Below are 25,578 nucleotides of genomic sequence, written 5' to 3'. Positions count from 1 at the left end.
GCTCCTCGATTAGACCGTGGTTCTGCTCTCTGGAGGGTGCAGGGGACCTCCCTTGCCCTTTGTCCCCGGGGTCCCTAGATTTGCCTGCTCAGGAGTCCTTCATATCTTCTGTGTCTTCACTGCACGTTGGAGGAAGTAGGCTTTGGAAAGCTGCCCCCTGGGGGACTTGTCCTTACGGTTGCCTGGGGTCCTTGAGGGCCTGTCAAGGCTGAAGGGATGCAGATGTGTTCAGGTTAGGCTTGTGTTTCCTTTTACACGGTGCCTTCAGAAACCTACCACGCTTCCGATCTCCAGCTCCTGGTCTGGTAACCGTACCCCAGGTCCCGTCCTCAGATGGAGCTCTGAAGTCCATCTTCTTTCTTGCTCTTCCTGCCTAGCCTTCCTTACGGTACGGAGGCTCCCTCGAGGCCGTCTCAGTCAGTAGGTGAGTGGGAGTGGGGAGGTGATGCCTTTCATTTAATCTTTGCTGCAGAGCTGGGTCTTTCATTTGGCTTAGAGAGTCTCAATGATTTGGAATAACAGCCGGCTTGTCTTCCGTTCTTTGGGACAGAGAAGCGGTTAGGTTTTCTCAGCGTGCTGGGACCCCACCTCTGATCTTTCTCTCTTCCCTTGTATCTTTGCTTACAAACCAGGCAGTTCTTGTCTTTCTTATAATAATTTGCTGGATGCACCAAGAAGGGCTCATGTACACTAACATTTTATTTTATCCAGCTTTTTTCTTTAGAGCTACTGGTAAGCAATATGCTTTCAAAGGTATCATAGGCAACAGTTTCACCAAATGTTTTGCCATGACCTGACGAGGGTCAGCGGCTTTCACGCCTGTTATACCTGCTGCTTCCTCATCACTGGCTGCCCACCGAGTGAGCACCCCAAACTTGATGGTGAGAACACCCCACTTCTGGCACTAGGTTGTGTTAGGTAAGAGTAGTTAATGTTCCACAGAGACTCCAAAAAACAGTGGTTCAAAAGGTAGAAATTAAGAGTGGGAGCCCAGGCTGGAGATTCCTCTTTAGGAAATGAGCCCTAAGTGGCTCACATCACTCCCACTCCCAGCCTGGCAAGAGCAGAGTGTGATGGCCATACCTGGCTGCAAAGGCTGGGGAGGGGGAGGGAAGCTGGAGAGCCGCATCCTACCTGTGTCCATATTCCTGGGGAAGAAAGCAAGCTTGGGTTTTGGTGGTTAGCTTGTGGCTTCTACCGCAGACATCTACTACATGTTTGTTGAGGAAGAAAACATCTGTTCTGTCTCCCACTGACCTCTCTGTAGGGTCCCACATAATTCATTTCCATTAGAGTGTGGCCCACGCCCATGCCCACACTGCTAGTGGGAATGCATATTAAGGTAACTTAGGAGTTGGCAGATGTCTTCTGTCGGGGGTGAAGTGGTAAATCCTTTAGGCTTCGTGGGCTCTGGGGCCTCTATTGTAGCCATGTGACTCAGTTAGAAGCGGCCACAGACAATCTGAAAATGAATGGGCAAGGCTGTGTTCCATTAAAACATTATTTGGCCTTCAGGCCATACATAGTTTGCCGAGCCCTGGGGTGACTCACTGGGAAATCCATTTAGCAGTATCTATCGAAATTAATAAAAATATTTATGCATTCTCAGTGGCTTCATTCCCAGAAATGTATCCTAAGGAAGTAATTTAAGCAATAGCCTATTCGTCCATCTGTTACAGCGCTGTCTAGAGACATGAAAAGTCAGAAGTGAAAATAACCTAATGACCGGTGTTTGTTTATATATATTTGTCAATAGTAGGATACTGGTTAAGTAGATAATGGTGCATCAAATGGGATATTATGCAGCTCTTCAGATGCATTCACATGGAAATTGTGTAGAAACAAAAATGTTTGTGGTATGATGGTTGAGTGGAAAAGAAAGACACCAAGGTGTAAGTACAGTGTGCTGATAATTTTGCAAATCAACATCTGCGTGTAGACCAGGTTAAAGGGTAGTAGGGTTATGGGTGATATTTTCCTGTTTTCAAGATATTCTTTAATATTTGAATAAAAGGTATATTTCATAATGGGAAAATTGATGGCCCTCAAGAAAAGGTATACTTCCTTCTTTAAAGAAATTGTGCACCACATTTTTTTTTAGATTTTATTTATTTTTCAGAGAGAGAGAGAGAGAGAGAGAGAGAGAGAGAGAGAGAACACCAGCAGGGGGAGTGGGAGAGGGAGAAGCAGGCCTCCCGCCGAGCAGGGAGCCTGATGTGGGGCTCCATCCCAGGGTCCTGGGGATCATGACCTGAGCCGAAGGCAGACGCTTAACGACTGAGCCACCCAGGCGCCCCTGTGCACCACATTTTGTTCCCTGTTTTTCCCGGCCCCCAGGAAGCTCAGTGCCAGATGCGAAGGACCAGCACAGGGACCTTTGACATGCATGCAGCTGCCTCACACGCCTCTCCTCCCCTTACGTCAGGGCCACTGTGTATGCTCATTTGCTTGGCAAAGGCGCAAGGGAACTGCCCCAAGACAGTCCCGTGTCTGTCGCTTTAGTTTAGTTTTTAATAATGCCCCCCTTTTACTCTTAAAAGTTCTCTTGTTTAGATGAAAATCTATTGTTTCCCTAGCGTTTGTGGCTTTGCTTTTCGACTTCTGGTCCAGAAACACCATATTCTGAATATGTGTATTATTGTAAGCCACTTCAAAATTTCTGTTTGGAAAGAAGCTGGATAGAAAAACAAACTAAGTAAAAACTTTGAAAATGCATCCAACCCCAGGCAGCCCATCACCCACCCTCCCCGCACTCTGTTGTATCTGAGTGGAGCACACTAGCCGACCCCGGAACCGAGGGTCCAGCTCCCAAGCTGCCATGCTCTCATCGAGGGAAAACTCGGCTCTTCTTTGATAAAGGGCGTGCTCATCCACCTGTAACGTTAGTAACTTTGGCCTCTCAGACTGGCAGTGTGGAAAGTGTGGCACTCTATTAATAGTGAAGAAGTGTTTTAACTAAAGTATCTCTTAAGGGCATAAGGACGTAGCATTTGAGTGCCAAAAATATGCCAGGTATATATTATTTGATGATGATATATATATATATATCTCATTTCACGGCCATAACAATATTGCAAGGAAGTAGTAACAGTAGAAAATAAAATAGTAACAAATAATAATGTTATTTTTGTAATGCAATATAGCAGTTGCACTTACTACCGGTCAGCTAATGTACTAAAGGCTTCCTACACATTTCTCATGTGGTTATTACGCCCGTTTTACGGATGAGTAAGTGGAGGCTCATAGAGGTTAAGTGAGATTTTCTCAAGACCACAGAGGCCGTAAGTAGCAGAGCTGGACCCTTTACCTTCTGGATCTTACACTTTATATCCTTAAGAAGGAATACTGGGGAACATTTAAAATGTCCAAGAGCATTGGGAATGATGTATTTCCAAGATTCTTGATCGCAGGGAATCTGTAGCCAGCAAGTGGTTGCAAAGGGAGTCCGCATCTAAAATGCTGATAGGACAGTGAGTTCTTTGGCTTTCCCATCCAGACTGTGCATGTCAGTGCTTTTGCCCCCTCCTCCTTGGCCAGTAGCTAGGTCCCTGGGCAGATTAAGTTGTTAGAAGAGCGATGGTCAGCCAGAGATCACAGATGTGCAAAAGACGGCTCTTCCGAAGGCTTTGTGTCCAATGGCTGGACTCTCCACCACTGTCCTTCCCAGGAGGCCTCTCTGAAATTGCCCTTGGCAGTAGCTTTAGCCCCTGACTCCAGCATCGGGCTGCGGTGATTTGTGGGTGGAATTTGCGAGGGTAAAGGGGTCCTGTACTGTTTGTTTTTGGGGCACGGTTTCAAAAGAAAATGGCATTTTATAGCCTGTATTAATGGGAAATTACTTTCCATTAGGATTCTGACTGATTTGCACATAATGTTTATAAAGTAAAGGAAAAATGTCAAGCATTTCACTAACAATTTAAAGCAAAGCTCACGGGACTGTGCCAGGAACGCATTCCAAGAACATTTTCTTCATCATTTCTTTCTAAAGAAACAGAAAAGAGGGAGATGAAAGGATGCAGGTCAATTAAGCAGAATCCATTGTGGGACTGAGATGGAATCTTTGATAATACACTTCTCGCTGCCTAAGAGAAAGAATAAAGTGAGCCAGGAGCAGGGAAGGGGGTGGGGGTGGTGGAAGTCACATCTTGAGATGATGGATTGCAGGCAGAACCAAGTTCAGCCCTGGCTTGGAGGAAGCACAGCCCGTCCAAGCCCAGGCGTGTGGGGTCACCACGCTTCCTCAGCATGTGCTGCTCCCGTGTCCCCAAAGAGATGACAGGGCCAAGAAAAGTCCCCCAGACTGAGATGTGTGCCTGCGTTGTTCCCGGAAAACCCTCGGTTTTGAAGAAAATAGTGGAGGAGTTTGCAGCCTAGGCTCACATGTTTTCCCCGCACTGGCTCATGGGCATCTGGCCCCTCATTGTCACTTACGGAATTAGAAAAAGCATACTTTGCATTTTTTATCAACTCCTTTATTTATGAGGGTTTTTTTTTTCCCCATTTAAGTTCTTAAAGAGGGTGTCACTTTATATAATTACAACTTAGGGTTAATACACTCCAGCTTGAGGTCGACTTTGAAAATATGGAAGGCTGAGGGTAGTGAACACGTGTGGGTTCCAAGTGCACGCTATGGGCATTTCAGAGCGAGGCAAAATAAATCTCTCAAATGGCTTCTATGAAGACATTCTCACTCCCTCCAGGTGTAAAAGAGACTTTTATAAAGTTCTTGACAGTGCTAAGGGGGCTTGGAAATAATGTCTAGAGTCTGAGTCGTTCCCCTCATCAGAGCAAAAATCTCTGGGATTACATTAGAAATAAACATTTATTCAAAAGTCAAGTGTGAAGTTCGAAACTTGAAGGAGATGAGCACTTTGCAAATAGAAATATATGCATTTTTTTTTTAACCTAGATTTCCGAAGAGGAAATTAAAATTTTCACTCAGCAGGGACAGCAATGACTGCTCAGTGGCCAGGTTTCTTGCTTTTCCTTCTTTCCTTCCCATAGCTTTCTGGTTTGTTTTGCTCTCACCAGCCCGCCCCCTGTATGCATTTCTGTACCTTATCAGCCGGCGGGCCGGTCAGTGCTACTGACAAGAGAGAAACCACGAAACAGGAGTCCTGCGGTGTAGCGCAGAATCTGGTACTCATTAGCTGTGTGACTTTGGGTGAGTTTCTTAACTTCTCTGGGCGGGTTTGAACTTGTCCCTAAATGAAATGATTGGACTGAACACATTGCAAGTTTCTTCCCCTCCCAATGCTGTGGCTGCTGCAGTTCTACTTTATGAGTATTTAGCATACTTAAAAACTTGAGAAGTGCACCGATTGAACATTTTTTATGTTCTCTGTTTAAAAAAATATTTCTTTAAATCGATGAAATGTGAGCTATGATTCTTATTGTTGCTCATCAGCCACTAATTCAGGAAGGGGGAACGAGTCCCTCTCTTATTTTTCATCCCAAGGAAGCTTTAGAGGGAAAGGCTTTCTCACTGCAGGGAATGGCTTTCTGTAATTCTTTTTTTTTTTTTTTTGAAGATTTTATTTATTTATCAGAGAGAGAAAGACAGAGGCAGGCAGAGGGAGAAGCGGGCTCCTTGGGACTCGATCCCAGGACGCTGGAATCATGACTTGAGCCGAAGGCAGACGCTTAACCGACTGAGCCACCCAGGCATCCCGGCTTTCTGTAATTCTTTTAAACAGTCTGTAAAAAGAATTTTCGGAAAGCGTAAGGCATAACTTCTGATTTTGCAGTGGGAACTTTAATACCACATGGCTGAAATGATGGCATGATTTTATTATCTCAAATGCCGCCTATTTAAAAATTTTGATACTCTGCAGTGATGATGCATTTGGTCTTTAGGCTAAAATTTGAAATGCCATCATCTAAATATTAATATAGGTACTTATGTTTTTTAAAAATAGTATAAAAGTCGATGTTTCCAGGGATAACACGTAGGACAGTTATAGGGCACAGTCCCAGAGGACTTTATGTTTGAGTCCACAAGAATGACCCCCCTGGAGTTGTCCCATGGGTGTGGCCCCAGCTGTAAACCCCAATGTGAGATTAGGGGGTTGAGAAACACTGGGGAAGCGTAAGAGAGCAGTGCCAGGTCAGACCTGGCACCAGGTGGCTGTCACTGGACCTCCACGACAGGTGCACAAAAGGGAAGAGGTGAGTCTATAGCCAAGTGCCGAATACTTGCCCCGTCCAAAGGGGCACCGGCTGTCAGGTGCAGCTGTTTGTTGCCTAGGAATATGGGCCCAGAGGAGCCAACCTTTCTGATGTTTTAAGAGAAGCCAGAAATGATATATTTGTTTACGTGCAATCTCCTGACTTTTAGATATTGGTAACCAAGCCACACTGTATGGAGCAAGGAGCAGGCCAAACAAAACCCATCTGTGAGGGCGCCTGGGTGGCTCAGTTGGTTAAGCGACTGCCTTCGGCTCAGGTCATGATCCCGGAGTCCTGGGATCGAGTCCCGCATCAGGCTCCCTGCTCAGCAGGGAGTCTGCTTCTCCCTCGGACCCTCCCCCTTCTCATGCTCTCTCTCTCTATCTCATTCTCTCTTTCAAATAAATAAGTAAAATCTTAAAAAAAAAAACAAACCCATCTGTGAGCTTGAACTCCACGCCATTGGCCCGGAAGCCACCTCTGATTAAGGCCACCGTGTGTCTTCTGCTCTCCCTTCCCTCGGAGCGCCAAAGACAGCCCATAAACACGGGACCTAGGGATCCCAGGAAGCTTTTGAGATAACGTCTTGGGACAAGCAAGGCTGTGCAAGGCGGGGGGGGGGGGCGCAAAGCTTACTGCTCACACCCATCTCCTGCAGCCTGTGTAAGTTGTGGAGGATTGGAATTCAGGTTAAAACAAATCACACATGCTTATTTTTATAGATTACAGTATAATGATGAAGCTTGAGTTTCCCTGACAAGGGATTTCAATAAAACACATCTCCTGTGGACACATAAAGTGTTCCTGTTTCTAGAAAGACAGTTTGTAGACTTCCGCTAGACTTTTCTTAGTAATTTGCTACTTTACTTGTCGTAGTTAGCTTGGGAGGCTATAACAGAATACCACAGACCGGGGGGCTCGACCAACAAACACTTATTTCTCCCAGTGCTGGGGCCGGGAGACCCGAGATCAAAGTGCCACCAGATGCTGTGTCTGGTGAGGGTCTGCTTCCTGGTTTACGGAGGGCTATCTTCTTGTGTTCTGATGTGGCAGCATTGTTCCATTCACGAGGGTCACCCTCATGACCTAATCACCTTCCGGAAGCCCCACATGCCACTGCCCTGGGGATTAGGGCTTCGACGTACGAATTCGGAGGGGATGCAGATATTCAATCTGTAGCACTAACCACAGATTAAGGCATAAAATTTGCAGGTAAGAAAATCAGGGCCCAGGGGTGACCTAATCCAGAGTTAGAAACCAGGGATCTGGAGTTCCCATGTAGTTTATTACCAGTGGACAAAAATAGCATGTTAGAGGTGGTGAACAAAATGGCTTTCGTGGTGTTTATCACAATTCCGCACCAGCGCTGTGTCTGGGTCAGCTGAAGGGAAGGTGTTTAGCTTCCAAAGAATTTTTCTGCGAGTGCTTGAGATTTTAGATTGGGAAAAGAGAAATTACAATTTGAACGAAAAATGTTCATTCTAATTCAAAAAAGATGGTATCTCCTAGGTTGAGCGGGGTGCCCGGCTGGGAGGGAGTACGCACTCATTGAGTGTCTGAGAGGAGTCTGCACCGGAAATAAATTGGAAAGTTTGGATGCGTTCTGTGCCCCGGTGTGTGAAGAGGTGAACTACCCCGTCACCCTATGGTGCAGGCACAGCCAGGTCTCCTTCCAGAGGGAGGCTTGGGTCCCATTCCCGGTGGGGGTAACCCCACCCGTTAACAGGAACCTGCCTCTCTGCTCCTCGGCAGCCTCACGGGCGCGTGAACTTTCAGACTTCAGAGCGGGGAGTGGGCAGAATGTGAGCCTACCCGGCCCAGATGGGTGTCACCTGCCGGCCTCACCATTAGGTGGGCTGTGTGGGGTCGCAGGGAGGCCCAGGCCCTGGCTCTCACTCCCTCCTTCTGGGTCTCAGTTTCCCCCTCGAGAGAACAGGAATTATCACCCTGACCACACGGGGTTATTCTAAGATCATGTCGATCAGAGGTGCTGGGCACACACGGTGCTTGCCACCGAGCAAGAGCCCACCCCACGGTGGCTGTTCGTGTTACCTAACTGGTTATCTGATTTCTTAGCCTACAGCAGACTGGAAGCAGCAGATTAGGAAGGCCGAGGGACTGCTTCGGGAAGGCCCACTGACGGCAGAAAAGTGACAGGTCGCAGCCCAGCGACAAGGGAGGCAAGAGAAAGACTAAAAAAACAAAACAGCAGGAACAAAAAGTCAAAAGGCACAGCAGTCTGGGGCATTTACTAAAAGACAAAGAGCCTCCTCAGGTCAGTAGCTTCTGCAGACGCCATACCTCGTTCCCTGATAGGCACGCCCGTGGACAACAGTTTATGAATCACTACTCTGTCCCCTTTCCCTTCCAAAAAACAGGAGTGGGGGAGTGAGGGGGCATCATAGCTTGCCTTTCAGTGGGGATGCTCTGCCCCGGGTCCCTCCAGGCAATGAAATCCCCAGAGTCAGGGCCGGCAGAGAAGAGTGAGCAGGGGGCTCCTTTGAGGGTCTGAAAGGGACCCAAGTTCAAGTCCAGCAAAAGAGTGGCAATGTTTTCATGCTACCGAGAGAAGGATGCCCCCTGTCGCGCCGACCACTCCCCGCCTCTCCCTGTTCGTGGCAGTCAGCGCCAGGAGGAGAAATCCAGCCCTGGAGAACCGGCCCCCAGATCCCGGCATGTGGCAAAGGAAGGGGGAGAGAGCACAGGAGTAGACCGGGCTGCAGAAACGCCAGGCCCATCAGATGCCACATCTACTCTGGTGGCTAATGCACCACCCGAGTCTACTCCTGTAATTTGCTTTGTTTTTTTTGTTTTTTTTTTTTTTTTTAATTGAAGCCTGAGCTGCTCACTTTGAAACAGGGGCTCAGGCAGAAGAAAACAGGACAGAGAATAAGTACCCAAAGGACATGCCTAGAGTATGTGGGACCTGGGTAGAGCTTTGAGGACCAGGGAGGGATTTAGGGGAGAATGCTCCCAAAGAGCATTCCAGGGCCTGGGAGCTTCCCAGAGCGTGCCAAGCTGAGGATGCACAGGCTCACCAAGCCCAACTGATACACCCCGCTCCCCACCCTCACCCCCACCCCTGGCTTGGGGTTGGCTCAGAAACTGAGGGGGGATGAACTCACAAGCTAATGATTTTCAGATCAAGAGCAGACTCTGGGCCCAGATGGAGGGCAAGTCTCAGCCTCGTTGCTGAACTGCTTTGAACCTGTATATGCCTTAATTTCTCCATCCCTCAAATTGGGGGGAATAACGGTACCGAAGTAAATCCACTGATGTCAGTGAGGCACTTAGAATTTTGTCCTGGCATTGAGGGTTATGATGTCATCCCTGTCGCTGACGGGGGCTGAGGACCACGGGACCACCACCGGGATGAGATGTGTGAGGCATCTCTGTATGAGTGAGTAGCCCTCTGCATCAGGGACTTGGGGAAACAGAAGGTGGGGTGGGGAGGGCACTCCCCAGAATTTTAGTGTTGTAAAAATAGTAAGGGGGACCCAATATTGTTAGGAGCTGGGCCACATTATTGCCAAGAGGGAAAGGAAGCATGTTTTAGGGAGAACATGATTTCCCTACCCACTGTGCATTCCTGATGCAGTACTTACTCAACCAGCCCCCTTGAAACTCTTGCGTTCTGGTCTCCGTTGTTTCTTTTTTTCTCCTAATGGTGTGGATCAGAACTTGAATAATAAATATTCAACAGGGACACTCCCTTTTCTCTGTTAAAATAATCTTTGTTTCGGTGCTTTAACAAGGAAGACTGTGTTTTTCCCACCTCCACTCTCATGTTACGTTAAGCCAGGTCTCAGGAGTAAGAGAAAATAAACATGGGCCACTCGGCCAGGGCGGGCGGGTGGAGGCAGCGTCCTTCCTGGGCGGCCCAGGCTGGGGCTGGGGGGGGTCACACCGGACAGCACGCGCCTCCTCATCGGCCAGCCAGGTGCGCGGGCGGTCAAGGGGCAACAGCTGCAAGACCCCAGGGGACTAAAAGAACGAGTTGTCCCCAAAGATGGGACACTGGGTAGGACCCATCTTTCCTTACGGGAAGGTTTCCGCGGAGGTGCTGGCTTCCGATCGTGGGAAACTGGGCCCCCGGGCACCATGCAGGTGTTTGTGTCTGGTCTGGCGTGCAAGACCCCACCGAGGAGATGCAGCCTGTTCTGCCTGGCCCTGTGGGCTCCGTCCATGCTGACTCTGACTTCTTCTCTCTTGTGGAGAGGGAAGCTTCCTCCGTGATCACTTCGGGGGGCAGAAGCTTTACTTCTCTTCAAGTGAACTGAACTTGCTTATGAGTCTCCATTTAGACCAGTGGCGGAAACAAGTTAATCTTTTTTCCATTTCTACTGTTGGCCAAAAAAAAAAAAGAAAAAGAAAAAAAAATTAATCTTTTTTCCATCTCTTCTAATGGTGGAAAAAAACCATAATCTTGCCATTTCAAGGTAACTCGGTCTCTTTCAAGAGAAAGTAGACTATACATTTATTACTTGGTCAATTTAAGACTTAAACCCAGTCAGTTCCACTGAGACTCCCTGTCAGGACTGTTGGTCTTTCTCACAGACCCTCTCCTCTGCACGCCTCTCCCCCAAGACGTTGCCCGGCTGTCGGGACGTTGCCCGGATGGCACGGTGGCAATCGAGGAGTCTGAACTGCTCACACAGCTGAGATAACTTGTCACTCCAGGCCCGGCTCCGTGGTCCAAGCCTCTAGCTCTGGCTTGTGGGGTCTCTGCATCCTGTGTGCCTGCCCCCAGGCCATCTCTGGTCCAGCTGCCCCCTCCCCAGCACCTCCTCACTTCCTGGGGGAACTTGAGATTTGTTCACAGGTCATGGGGAGCCAGGGGTGGCTCCCTCAGGCCCCTCCCTGCATAATTACACCACCCCACCATGTTGGTTCAGAGCACTTGGGGGACCCGCCTACTCCCAGAGTTCCAGGGGGAAGTGGGGCCTGAGAACGCCCCCCTACCCCAGGGTGGAATCGGGGGAGCATTTCAACCTTCTTGCCCACCCTCTTCTCACTCCAGCCCCTTCCCACGTCTAGAAAGAGCTTGTATGTCTTCTCGGGTGGCAGGAAACAGCCCTTCCCTCTACACGGCTTGAAATAAAATTTCCATGCTCCGCGTTCTTCAGATCCTGGTTCCTTGGACTCCAGAAGTCAGCCTGTCTGTCTGTCTCTCTCTCTGCCTCTTAAATCTCTTAAAAGCCTACCTGGCTCTGGCACGGGCCTGAAAGCCTGTAAACCTTGGCTTTGACACCAGTTCGCAGCTGAAATGGCATGATTTTGGAACCTAGAAGTTATAACATTGACTGCATTGTTCATGTGCAGACTCTCCTCTCTCCCTAAAGTAAGGGAGGCCACAGCTCCTTGGGCTGAAGGCCCCCGGCAGCAGAAATGAGCCAGCTTGACAAATGCAATCCTGGGTGATATTCCAGGATATCGTCCTCATTGCAGAGTTCAGGACAGCCAGCCCGAGCTCTGGTCAGTGGGGGTTTACCTGGTGGCCTGTGTTGTTAGAACCGCGTTCAGTGCTGGGGGCCGTGCAGAGGTGGCCGGAGAGGCAGGTGCTCACGCCTTAACCTGAGTCAAGGAACTTTGGCCTGCATCATTACGCCACCCCACCGCCTCTCGGGAGAGACGCCATGTTTTGGGTTCACTTGCTGATGGAGTGTGATATGAGTGCTGGTCGCTTTCCAGCTCTTAGAAAATCAAAGTGGGCAATGTGGCAGTGGTCCCTTGCCTAGAATAAATGAAGTGCAAAGTGAGTAATGTGTCTTTTCCCTGATTTGTTCAGTGTGTGTGCTGGGAGTGCACACGGATGTACATGTAGCTGGTGGGTAGGGTGAGTGCGTGCCTGCCATCCAGCATTTATTTTAGTCACTGCAGGTAGCTTGCAGAGTCAATGGGAGGAAAGAATAGATGTAGTTAGACCCGTAGTCAGTGTGATAGCCCATAAAATGTCTTGGCAACCCTTAGTGGCATCACAGATCATGTAGGAGGTGACATCAGCAGGATAGATCCCAGGCTGGGAGCCCTGGTGTCTGGTTCTGGCTTTGCCATTAGTCCTGGGGCCGGACTGTTATGACCTCTTGGAGGTATCACTGCCTCTTCTTCTTCAAAAAGAGAACGGTCCATGGAAGAACACCATTACCCTCATAGCACTAATATTTCACGTTCATGGAAATGCTTTCCAAGATGACTGTGTGGTTTGGCACCTGACTCCACCTCCCTCTTCAGTGCGCTGGGAGTGCAAGACATGCTAAAAGGATAGTAATCACTTTTATAGACCACATTAAAACAGGTATTCGTTAATAAAGTTGACTTTGACTCAACAGCCCAAGTTGGTATGGACTTTCAGTACCCCCAACCCTCCCAGCTAGGCATTGCATTTCCAAAGGAAAATGAAAAGTTCTGCATGCTAAACACTCAGTTTCCCAGTGCTCGGAAGCAACTGAATGTCGTTCTGTTCAAATTCAAGATAATGAACTGGACCTCCGTGTTGAAGTCCTTCCACGGCCATCATTAGGACAAATGGAATATACCAAGTCGGGGTGGGATGGAGGTATGTCATGGAAGGAGCCATCCAAATGCCAGAAACATCACATACGTTCTAGAGACTATAGTGCATGTGAATTTAGGTTCTAAAAGGCTCACCTACCTGTAAGTTACCACATGGGAAGGAGCTTCTTCCCCGGAGAGGGAGACGTGGGTCTCCTTCCTTTCCCTACCAGCTGAAACTCCTCGACATTCCCGAGCTCTGGCTGAAGAAAGCAGAGGGAAGGGAAGGCCGTTCGGCGGGTGATTCACAACCTCCCTTGGACATTGGAGAGACCTGAGAAATTTTAAGAATTCTGAGGCCCAGGTCCCATCACCAGAGCTTCTGATTTAATTGGCCCCGGCTTTTTAGTCTGCCGCCCTGGTGAGAGCCACGGTGACAGGAAGACAGTGGGGCCATCTCAGCCCCACTGGGGAACTTCACTGATAAACAGCCCGCAAGTGAAGGAGTGCCTGGCTTCCACTCCCACCCGGGTGTGGACAGAGTGCTGGCAAGGTCAGGAGCGGGGCTGGCACTGAAGGAGGGCCTCCCCGTCCGTCAGAGAGACAAACGGGCCCCACGCAGGGATTTGCTGCCCAGGAGGGGCTTCTCACTTGACCAACCAGAGAAACACCCAAATTTATATTCTCTTTACGGGGACATGAAAGATTTGGTGAGGGAGGAACATAATCTTTAGCAGAACTTCTTTCGACTCTCAAAGTCGAGAGAGAGAAAGAAAGAAGGATGTTTCGTAATCACAGAAAAAGGCAGTAGGAACAGAAAGCATAAAATAGGATGGCAGAGGTAAGATGACGTACACGGATATTTCAGTCCTGTGTGGGGATTCAGCTCGTCTTAAAGGACTTGGACCATGCACCTGGCGTGGTCTTGCCCCGGGGACACTGTCTCGCACCTTTGCAGACCTAGCTCTGCTGGCGTGACGAAAGAAATGGGGCCGTGAAGAGTTGGCTGTGGGTGGTGTGGAGGCCTCCCCGGTCTCCTTCTGGATGGCCTGTTCTGCCTTCTGGCGGTGGCCTCTGCCCGTGGGGTGGTTGCTGGGTAGACAGCGTACATCGTCTTCATAGGGTGGGGCTTGGCTTCCTTCCAGCTCCATCTTCCCTGGGACAGTTGTGTCTGCTCTGAACTCACCAGTGGTCCATGCCCTTGACCTCTCTGGGTCGGGCATCACCTCCCCTGGCCAGGGTAGCCTCTTGGGTTCCTCATCCTCCTGCCTCGGCTTGGAACATGAGAACCACTGAGGCCACCCGTCCCCGTGAGAGGCTGTGGTGACCTGGACTGGGATGACCCCCTCTCCTTCCCAGGCACTCTTATGTCACTATCATAAACTGTCGGAGAAAGCATTCTACATTCAGAAATCCATAAGCCAAGATAATTGGGGGCAAGTTTTTTCAAATCTTCAAGCTCGAAGATTTTAGAAAATAGAAAAAAAGGTCTATTTTATAAAGCTGACATGCTCTGATATCAAAGCCTGACCAGAATATAAAACGGGAGTAATTTCACTTTTAAAATACAGAGGCAAAATTCTTAAATGGTAACAAACCCAGTCTAGCTCTAGGATAAAGGTATCACCCGCGAGTAAGTGGTTCCTCTAGGGCCTGAGGTGGGAATCACTCATTAAGAATATTCTAGGGCTGCCTGCGTAGCTCAGGCAGTTAAGCAGCTGACTCTGGATTTCGGCTCAGGTCCTGATCTCAGGGTCCTGGGATCGAGCCCCATGTCAGGCTCCACGCTAGGCGGGGAGTCTGCTTGAGGACTTTCTCTCTCCTTCTGCCTCTCCCCCTGCCTACGCAAATAAATAAATACATCTATGGAAAAAAATATTATAAAACTAATCTTAATATTAAAAAAATATCCAGTTAAAATCAAAAATATGATCCAAAATGAGATTTAGTTTTTAAGTAATCTCTGTGCCCAATGTGGGGCTTAAACTCACCGCCCGAAATCAAGAGCTGTATGTTGTACCAATTGAGCCAGCCAGGTGCCCCCCAGATGAGATTTTTATGGGGAGAAACTCAATACATTGATACTGAAGCTTATCTGGTGGAATGATTTCATGAGAATAGGAAATGAAGAACTTACCTTATTAATTATTAACACTTACTTTAAAGCTACAATATTTAAAATGATACATCATTACAGTTACCTAAATGCATCAGTGGAAAAAATAGAACATCCTGAAATACACCCAAGTAAACATGATCAATAAATATATGATGAAGATAGAAGTAATATTTGAAGTCAGTGGAGGAAGAATGGATCCTTTGATAAGTTGTCTTGAGATAACTGCTTCAGCATCATCAAAAATCAATAATGCCTCTGTTTGCCAAAACTCAATGGAATTAAGAGTAAAAATTTTCACATGAAAAAATTAAATCATTCCTGGGATGCACTTAGTTGAAAAAATATATGTATATACATATATATATATTTCTTCTCCATATATATATATATATGGAGGAGAAAATAGGGATGGTTAGGTGGATGAGCTTGACTGTGCTGATTAAAATTTCTGCATGTGTTTTCTATGTGCGCCAGAAACCCCCTTCCCTGCCCCATCCCCAGGACACGCTCCAAAAACAAATGGAAGAAAACATGATAAATATAAAAAATATTTTTGACATTTTCTAAGGGGCTTCTACAACTTTTAAGGCAAAAAACAATAGACAAATAAATTGACAGTAAGAGTTAAAAGTCTTGGAAAAATTTGTGTCCTATGAATAGTAAATCCCCTTCTGAAGTTTACCTTCAGGTACTGATTGTGCATGTTTGTATATAAACGTGAATTAGGATGTTTTTCAAAGAGTTCTCTAGGAAAGCCTAAAGAGAACAAAAGCAAGAGAAGAGGAGAGAGAGAGGGAGAGAGAGAGAAGGGGAGGAAGGACCTTATCTATCCAGCGATATAGGAAGTGGGTTAAAGAAATTATGTCATACTGAGCGAGCTGACGGCTGGTGGGCAATTAAAAGTGTTCTGGAAAGAGAGTCACAATAATATGTATAGGAATGTTCTTTGATGAGAATATATAATGTAAATACGTACGCAGATGCGTTCACCAAGACATCTGGAAGCTTGTCCACCAAAACATTAATTTAACATTGGTTGTCTCTGGGTTAGTGGGTTATCTCTGACTTTGCAGTTTTGCACACTTTTCTCCTCCCTTCCCCCTCGCCTTCCTCCCTTCCCTCCTCCATCCCTTTCTTACTCTTGCCAGGTTTTAGCTTTGAAATTAAAAAATAACTATTTGAAGAACGTTATTCCAAGAATGCCTGGCTTCGTAGAGTAAGCCCAGCACGCGAGGCTGGGCTGTGATTAGCTGGCCCATCTCCCGTGTCACACCTGCCTCATTCCAGCTCCTGGTCACCGGCTCCGGGAAGACATCCCGACCACCCAGGCCTTTCCTGCTTCTCCCTGCTCCGAGCTTCTGAGCCATATAAGTGATTTAAGTGATTCTCCACCTCGTCTGTGCCCTTGGAATGTTGCACACGCATTGTCCGGTGTCCACACACAAACCAGCAGCTCCCTGAGGGCGGGGCTCGGGCCTTGGAATTCGGTGTCCCCCTCGGGCTCCGGGCTTTCAGGGAGGTGGGCTGGGCCTGACTCCTCCGGAAGGAAGGGAGTACCAAAGGGAAAAGCCAAAAGCCGTGGGCCCAGGAGGTCAGCGAGGGTGTCCTTTGGCTAGGGGAGGCTGGGGCAGACACCGTGAGCCCAGCACCGGGGAGCGGGGCCCAGCCCGCCTTGTGGGGAGGAAGGCGGGGGCCCGCTGTTCCTGACCTCTCCAGCTCCCCGCTCCTGCAGGGATAGTGTGTCATGTTGACCCATACTTTCTGTCTCCATCTGACGTGGACAGGTTCCCCGCTCCTCCAGGGATAGTGTGTCATGTTGACCCGTACTTTTTGTCTCCATCTGACGTGGACAGGTTCTAACGTTCCCATGGACCAGCCCTGCTGTCGTGGTCTCTATGATTTTGAGCCAGAAAACCAAGGAGAACTCAGATTTAAAGAAGGGGACCTCATTACATTAACCAATCAAATCGATGAAAACTGGTACGAAGGGCTGCTACACGGGGAATCTGGGTTCTTCCCCATTAATTATGTTGAAGTGATCATGCCTTTACCTCAGTAAATGTGTAACTCACACTCCGGACATACCTTCCTAACTGCAGTGAATTCACACCGGTGTTGTCTCAGTGTCTGTGACATCCTTGTTCTCGGACCCAACTTAATGACTTTTGTACGTGCGTTCTCTTTATAATGTATTTTGTATCCGTTTCACTTGTATAAATGATTTTCTGTCTTAGCTACATGATGGAACTGTAGTTTTCTTTTTTCTTTTTCTTTTCTTTTCTTTTTTTTTTTTTTGCTTATTGTCCTAAAAGTCATCGGTTGAATAAATGAATGTGCTTCTTGTTGCTAAAAATAAATTGCCGTTATGTCCATGAATTGCCCGTTTATATCCCTCAGTGGCAACGGAATGCAAAATTTGAAACTTAAGAAATGCTAAATATTTTGTTTCCTGACATTTCTGATGTCATCTGGTCTTTCCTTATGTTTTAGCTGACTGTGAATCGCCCAATAAATATGACACACCATACCATGTTGGCAAAAAGCCTTGGTTATTCTTGATGTTGAATGGACTTCTAAGCGCCAGTGTGGATGTGTGGATGCTTCTTCCTGAGTCAGCAGGTCTGAGAGTGGGCCTTCACTGTCCCCCGATTCGAACACAGCACACCCTCCTTCCAATTCAGGGATAGAAGACTCTTCCATGCACTGTCAGGTTTATTTAAAGAGAGCTTAACACAAGCTTCTGCTTCTGCTGCTGCCCATCATTGGGTAGGCATTTCACGCAGGTCCTGTTGGCATGCTCAGGAGGGAGCAGGGTCAGGAGTCAGGTTGAGTGCACGGCAATAAGACCGCTTGGGTTCAGAGAGCCAGCCCCTGGCCTCGCTCGGAGTATGCACTCATCATGGACTTGGATCCGGGGGGTGCCACAGCACTCATAGGGGCGGGTACCCTTTTTCCTTCCACAGAGACGGAGACCCATCGGACGGCTTGCCCAGGATCCAAGAGCCTGTGGTGTGAGAGGCGGAGTTTGAACTGCACCCCACTGCCCGCTGAGGTGCCCACTGAGATCACCTGGCGGGACCTTGCTTTTCACGGACATTAGTAACAAATGCCCAGCGGTCAGGTTGGTTTAAGGTGACCAAAACCAGACTTCTCAGTCTTCTGGGTCCTTGGTACCTCAGTAGAGTCACAACAACATCCTGGACATTTTTCCTCCTCTCTTTTCCCACCAGCTCCCTTCCCCGACATCTCCTCTAAAGCAGTTGTATATATAGCGTCCATAATAAAATAATAATAATGACTAACATTTATTGAGTGCTTACTATGTGCCAGGTGCTACTGTAAGCATTTAAATGAATAAACTCAATCCTCATAACAACCCATTTTGCAGATAAGAGAACTGAGATGCAGCAAGGCTGAGTAATCCGTCCACGGTCACGTGGTCGCGAAATGCCAGAGCTGGGCTCCTGACCTAGGGAGTCTCCCTCCCGTGTCTGTGTTCACCTCTCTCCCATGCTACCTCTTATCCTATGTGTTTGCCCCCACATACTCACGAAGTAGCTTTCTATTTTTTTATTTTTTTTAAAGATTTTTTTATTTATTTGACAGACACAGCGAGAGAGGGAACACGGGCAGGGGGAGGGGGAGAGGGAGAAGCAGGCCTCCCGCCGAGCAGGGAGCCCGATGCGGGGCTCGATCCCAGGACCCTGGCATCGTGACCTGAGCCGAAGGCAGACGCTTAACCATCTGAGCCACCCAGGTGCCCCACGAAGTAGCTTTTTATACTCCGTCCGCTTTCCGTCGCCAGCTGCCGTATTTGAAATTGGTCAAAGAGAAGTCCAGAGCCATTCCCAATGCCTGCAGTATGCTTCCATGTCTTGTTTGGGAAATAAACTAATTGCAGTAACTGCACTAACTGTAACTGCAGTTATAGACGGGGTGGGGGGTCTTGTGAGGTTTCAGTAAATGGCTCCCCTCTTTCCCTTGTGAGTTCTAAATTGGGGCATTATTCAAGGGTTAAAACAGGTAAGAGCCAGTATGTAACCTGCGTCATAAAAGGCTGATTCAGAATATGTAGCTTAGGATGAGAGCAAAAGCATCTGCTAACAGAGCCCCAAGGGGATCAGACATACTCACCTAGTCCAGTCTGGGAGGGGTGGACTGTCGTCACCTGCTCTTAGAGGGACAGAGCCTTTAGCCGTGGCTGCCAACGGTCAAGGATGCACATTCCCCGCATGCAGGCCAGCTTCCGAGGAGGGGCTATGATACTTGGGCCCGGTTCCTAACCCAAATTCACAAGCACGGTAACTCAACTAGCCAGGATTATTTGGAGAAAATCGCTCCTCATTGAAACTGGGAGAATGGAGAAAAGGTATTTATTTCTATCTGGGGAATGAAGATGAGCATGGTTCAAAGAAGACTCAATGTTATCAGAAGGCCAGACAGACCTATATAAAAGGGAAAATGGAGTATTTATAAGAAATATCCTTTATAACGGTTTTTAAAATGAGTTTATAACCATACAATAAAGCAAGGGAAAAAAATGGCCTAGAGATTGAAAAGCAAGAAATAAAACTCTTTTTTCTGCAGAAAGCAAGATTGAATATGTAAAAAATTCTTAATCTACAAAAAATGTAGAACTAATACATATATATATTAACATATATAGTAGTATATATAATAATATGTATACTGCAAATTTATCAAGATCATGAGATAGCATACAAAAATCAATATGTTTCTATTTACTGGAAGCAATTATTAAATGTTAGATTTAATAATGAAAAAATGTCATTTATAAGAGCAGCAGAAAGTACAAAATACTAAGAAAGTATTTGAACAAAAGGTATGCAAGACCTTGACACTGAGAACTACACGACTTTGCATATAAAAATCGAAGATCTAATAAATGGACAGAGCTGGTTAAAATTCTGTTCTCAGGGCACCTGGGTGGCTCAGTCGGTTAAGCGTCTGACTCTGGGTTTCAGCTCAGGTCATGATCTCAGGGTCATGGGATTGAGCCCTGCATCAGGTTCTGTGCTGGGCATGGAGTCTGGGATTCTCTCTCTCCTTCTCTCTCTGCCCCTCCCTCTGCTCATGCTCTCTCTCTCTCTCTCTCTCTCAAATAAATCTTTTAAAAAAAGAAGAAGACATAGGAAAATATCTTCATAACCTGAAAGTGGGCATAATTTCTTAGGTCAGAATAAAGCACTAACCCCCAAAAACAAAACTGATAAATTAGACTTCATTAAAATAAAAAATTTCTGGGGTGCCTGGGTGGCTCAATCAGTTAAATGTCCAACTCTTGATCTTGGCTCTGGTCTTAATCCATGGTCATGAGTTCAAGCCCTGCATTGGGCTCCACACTGGGCATGGAGCCTACTTAAAAAAATTTTTTTTTTTTAAATTTCTGCTCATCTAAGAGCGCCATTTAAAAAAGTAATAAAAAGACAAACCACAGATGGAAGTATTCACAATACATATCTGGAAGAAAATAGTCCCAATACATATTATCTCTGACTATAGACTTATTTTCAGACTATGTAAAGAATTCTCACAAGTCAATAATAAGCAGTTAAAAATGGCCCAAAGATTTGAAGAGACACTTCACAAAAGAGGGCATATAAATACCCAATAAGCACCTGAGAAGGTACTCAACGTCATTAGTCATTATCAGGGACCGGCTCTTGGCCGGTACCAAAGAGACTTAGAATTATAGCCTACTGAATAAGGTATCTTCCCGGAGACATGAGCAAATGTGGGGTCTAGGGCTAAGACATTTACAACCTAATTTGTAGCAAATAGGTTCTAGTGATCATTTCTGAAAAAGAAACAGTAGTTTAGAGCTGCATACCTACAGGAAAATAGGCAATGGGCATGGACGGTTGTGTCCCGAGGCTTCTAAATATCTGCCCAAGGTTACCGCGTCCCTAGACATAAGAACGAAGCCATCGAAGATGTGCTGAGTGATAGATTAGTCCAGGATATTGAAATCCACATCACTGGGGCAAGATCAGAAATTGATTAGACATCTATTTAGGATGTTAAGAAAGGTAGGATTGAAGGGAAATGGGGAGAAAAGGCACAATTGGATTAGTTTCCAGTGTCCTACGTGGAAGTTCACTTCTGCTCGAGAAGGAGGATGGTAGATCAGGATGGGTCCAAGGTAAGTGGATTAGGGCTCCAGGGATGTCTTGTGAATCTGAGAGAGCCAGCCTGACCTCAGTCCCATGTGTTCATGAAAACACTGGGTCTGAGCTGAGGAACAACAGCTGCCGCGGGCATCACGTGCCAATGGCCGACACCAGCTTCGACCTCACCTCATGTTGGATATACTTTTGGTCTCTCAAAAAACCCTGTAATACGCTGTTGGCCTAGCCAAAACATCCTGGAGAGAGCAAATGCCTGGGTATTTGCCTCTTGTCATTCCTTGGTCTATAGGAAAAGTCCGTTCTGCTATGGAAGCGTAGGCACTTAGAAATCAGTACTTGATTTAGGGAGCTGATTACTGGTGTCTGGTCAGGCCACCTATCCCCCCAGCTGCCTCCAGGGGGCAGTCTTACAAGGGCAAGTCAGTGGCAACCACTTCCTCTGACGAATTCTTTTCCTTAGGTCCTCCATAGATTTCTCTGAAACAACCACAGAATCCTATAAGCCAGACAGTGTTATGGTTACATCACGTAAGTGTCCATGTTGCAGGCAAACAACAGTTCGTAACTCACCTGGTTAGCAGGGCAACTCAGCCGGATTGGAAGGGATATAGAACGTGATACACTGAGTGAAATTCAAAATTTGATGGGAATGTTGGGTTTTTAGGAAATGTGGCAGGTAAAACGTAGAAGGACAAGGTCAGGAATAGATGCTGGTCTCAGACCCCGGAAATCTGCCCAGGAGGCAGACCTGGATCCCTGTGCATCTGCATTTTTCGAGGGAGATGAGGAACTGGCCGTGATTACCGTCATGGAGGCTGACTGTGTCTTCAGGGGAAAGCCCAGGTTTTGTGAGGGGGACTCGATAACACTTTCAGAACCACCAAGGGGCCCGGGGTGAGTCACCAGCAGCTCTCGTGCCTAGCATCAGGACCGGAGCACAATATAGTCATTTCCTCTTGGGAATTTGGTAATGGAAGAAATTTTATATCCAGATTTGGGGCATATTTATGTTAGCATATTATTGTTACAGCAGCCCCGGAAAGCTAATGGAGTGGCCTTGGAGTTAATTCAATTCTTGCACTGTTTTAACTCACGTCCTGTAGGGGAACATTTGCCCTGTCCATGGGGATATTACAGTAGTGGCCTCATGAAGACGGGCAGTGGTGTTCTGAGACGGGCTGAGCCCAAGAGACTAACGGAAGAACCCCCCAGGAATGCCGGCGTTGGGGCTGGTGGCCGATCCTCCTTCTCTGCTTCGATATTTCCTCCACCGAGAAGCAGCTCTGTTAGTGTGACTTTCCTACCCTCTGTACGTCCTCTAGTTCCTGAGCCCTGGGTCCAGAGGGAAGCAGAATCCGAGGGCGAGTTTGGGAAAAGGGACTGAGGGGCAGGGCAGACATAAGCTACGCCCCTCCCTTCCCCTTCCTGGGAGCAGCTCACCTGCAGAGGGCGCACAGATGCTCCGCAGCCGCGGGATGGGGTCTGCCCATGCGTTCCCCTTCTGGCTTGCTGCTCAAGATTTGGGCAGAGAAACAGGTGCTGTTCACAGGCTCCTTGCACACTCACACTTACCGTATTATTTCTAGTTTTAAGCTAGCTGATGGTTATTCTCCTACCATTCTGTCCTATTTCAGCTACGTATTTATCCAGTCCATATGGATGCGTTTATCACTGTGGCACGGAGACATAGGAACGGTGAGAGATGGGGACACAAGGCTGCCTCGCTCTTGGATCTCCTGGTGCATCTGCAACTCGGGACATGACCCTTCTCTGGGGCCCTGTGACTCTTGGGATTTCAAAGATGGAGGGGTTAGTGCTCCCTCAGAACCTTGGCTGGGAAGATGACCCCTCTTGCTTAACCTTAAACTGAATACTTTTTAAAACCATGGTCTCTGGTCTACCTAGCCAAGAGGAAGCTAAAGGAGGAGGCTGATAAGAGGCAGTCAGGAAGCTACCACACAGGGGAGACCCCTCCACCCCGCCCCCCCCCCGACATGCAGAAGGCCGGCAGATAGCATCCCTAACCTGGCTCCTGGCACTGGGTTGACAACAATCCACTTCCAATCAACTACTGGAAAGAAAACTGGATCGTGTGCTTGTGCCTTGAGGCTCCCCGTCAGCATGGTTTCACATCCAGAAGTGTGTTGGACAACGTGCATCCCGCCTTCTTCAAGCTGCTCTTTCTCTCCCCCAAAGCCCCAGTCACCCCAGCAACCTCTCCCCACGTCTTCTCATCTCTCAAACTCTGCACACTGCTCTCCTTTGCCCTCCCCCTGGATCCTCTCTTCTCTGGGTCACTGCATATAATTTATTAGTAGACATTCTTCTGATTCTTTCCAAACCCAGGAGAAGTCTCCCAGCTGATTGAGCAGAAAAAGAATCAGTCCATCTTTTTTTTTTTTCAAAGATTTTATTTATTTATTTATTTATTTGAGAGAGAGAGCGAGGATGTGACACAGAGAGAGAGAGAGAGCAAGAGAGAGAGCGTGCATGAGCAGGGGGGAGGGGCAAAAGGAGAAGCAGATTCCCCGCTGGGCAGGGAGCCCGACTCGATCCTGGGACCCTGGGATCATGACCTGAGCCAAAGGCAGATACTTAACCCACTGAGCCACCCAGGCGCTCCAGAATCAGTCTATCTTTAAAGGCAGAGGGGTAAAGCAATATTGCCAACCTGCATCATTACTTTTTCTTTTGTGCTTGTCACCCCATTTACTTCCAGAGCAGCCTTCCTGCCTTCCCGGCAGAGCCGAAGGACGACATTGAAGGTGGGCAGCGCGTAGCTCTCTCCCTCGTCATGAGGGCCCTTGTTGGTAGAGCAAGGCTTACTGCTGTATGTCATCAGCCCTCCATGTCTCAGCTATGGGGATGATTTTCTTCCCCGGTTTCCAGTACTAATGTAGACTTTTATGTCATATCTATTTAGTGGTTATGGTTAGGTGGTTTGAGTAAAAAAATTGAGCTCAAACCATCTTCTTGGATCAGAAGTCTCTACCTGACCTGAAATTTCATGTCAATACCAGGGTTTTTGTTTTGTTTTGCTTTTTTAATTTTCTTTTCCAATTTCTTTATTTATGCTTTGCAGAACATAGAACATTGTGTTCTCAGTTTTCCTGACTACATACACGAACTGAGGAACATTTATTTCATGCAGTCTTTTGGTTTCTTTCTTGGTTTTCAAAAACAACAATAAAAGTACACTGCTCTGGCACATATTTAATGAAATAGCATTTAGCAATTTCATGGGGAATGCCATGTAAGTCCCACTCTTGCTTTGATGGTAAACCAGGAACCCAGGCTAGGACTGAATGTCATACTTGCCTTGGAGGACTCGGGGGCTTCTGCGTATACCTTTCAGGCTGACGCTCACAATGGAAGAGCAAAAGAACAGAGTTGAGAAAACATGCTTCAAGCCTGAGCCTCCGAGCCATACGAGCAAATGATGAAGACAAAGGCAGAAATCAAAATCAGAAACCAGTATGTTCCTCTGCCTCTTATGTTCTCTATGTTGGTGGATGACACAGGGTCCACGTCAAAAATCAGGGAGCTGGCCTTGACTCATCTCTCCTTGGTCCCCTACCTTTTAAGTCATTCACCAAGTCGTATCAATCCTCTCTCTCTGACAACTGTCAAATCCATCGATTTCCTCCTATGTCCATGACTGCTTGTGCCGGGGTATGCTAGTAGGACCCTCGCTTGGGTTATTAAACATACAGTCAGAGTAATCACTCCAATCTCACCGTGCCATGGCTCTGCCAGATATTACACTAAGCAAGCCCTTGAGCTTAAAGTCCAAAACCCCATAGCATGGCAGCATGTGTGCCCTTCACAAACCTGACCCCTGCCCACTTTCTGTCCATTGAACTTGAGCAAATGCCATTTTCACTTTGTGCCCCAAATGTATTCGTCTGCATAGACTGGTTTATGCTACAGTAACAAATAACTGTAAAACATCAGAGGTTCAACAGATAAAAGGTAATTGCTTGTTCATACAAATCCCAGCATAGGTTGGATGACTCTCCAAGCCATCCGTCCATGAATTCATGGGTCAGCAATCCAGGATCCTTTGACGTGTGGCTCACCATGCCAACACACAGCATCTGTGTTAACTGCCCAAGGGGAAGAAAGGCACTGGAGAAGCCGCGGGAGCTTTCCACTGCCTTGACTCGGAAGAGCTACACAGCAATTCCACTCTTATTTCATTGGCCAGAATAAGTCACATGGCTCTGCCAGAAAGCTGGGAATTGTAGCCTCCAAGGAGGAGGCCTATAAGAAGGGATTTGGCGAACGTGCAACATTTTCTCTGCCACACCAAACATTTGAAAGGCACGTGGTTGTTAAATTGGAACTTTCATCCTTGGGCCTTTGCACGTTTTCCTTTTTGTCTGGAAATCTTAATTCACACCCAAACCTTCTTCATGAATAATTCCTGCCCAGACCTATTTTTGTGGAGGAATGCATGGGAATGCTAGGCTGGAACCTCTTCCTCAGGATTCTGAAAGCTGGAACAGTATTCTAGAAGCTGGCTTTTAACTGGCATCCTTAAAATGAGAGCTAAGTTCCATCCCTTTAAGTTGGATTTTCAAATCAAATCAAAATGTTTATTTATGTAGATTTTCATATCTCCCTGTGTGATAAAAAGAAGTTATGTTT

The 25,578-nt window shown here is 47.3% G+C and overlaps 1 protein-coding gene across 10 annotated transcripts in view; it reads left to right on the top strand.

Annotated features, from left to right (window-relative positions):
• The window catches only part of SH3GL3 (SH3 domain containing GRB2 like 3, endophilin A3), a 152,541-nt gene extending 129,831 nt beyond the window's left edge, over positions 1-22,710 (top strand). For 4 of the 10 annotated variants that reach the window (XM_025892934.2, XM_073882186.1, XM_073882187.1 and 1 more), the window contains one exon: positions 16,633-17,310. In XM_025892934.2, the coding sequence (XP_025748719.1) occupies positions 16,633-16,838 (206 nt within the window). In that variant the 3' untranslated portion in view covers positions 16,839-17,310. Of the gene's footprint in view, positions 1-8,244; positions 8,444-8,790; positions 9,840-16,632; positions 17,311-17,742; positions 18,061-22,562 lie in introns of those variants that run through there. The other 6 variants (XR_012375141.1, XR_012375140.1, XR_012375139.1 and 3 more) reach the window with 6 other exon arrangements.
• The last annotated feature ends 2,868 nt before the right edge of the window (positions 22,711-25,578 follow it).

This window comes from Callorhinus ursinus, unplaced genomic scaffold, assembly GCF_003265705.2.
Source record: "Callorhinus ursinus isolate GAN/ISIS: 27379988/994484 unplaced genomic scaffold, GSC_fseal_2.0 scaffold45, whole genome shotgun sequence".
NCBI lineage: Eukaryota > Metazoa > Chordata > Mammalia > Carnivora > Otariidae > Callorhinus > Callorhinus ursinus.
This window is presented reverse-complemented; position numbering and strand designations above follow the sequence as displayed.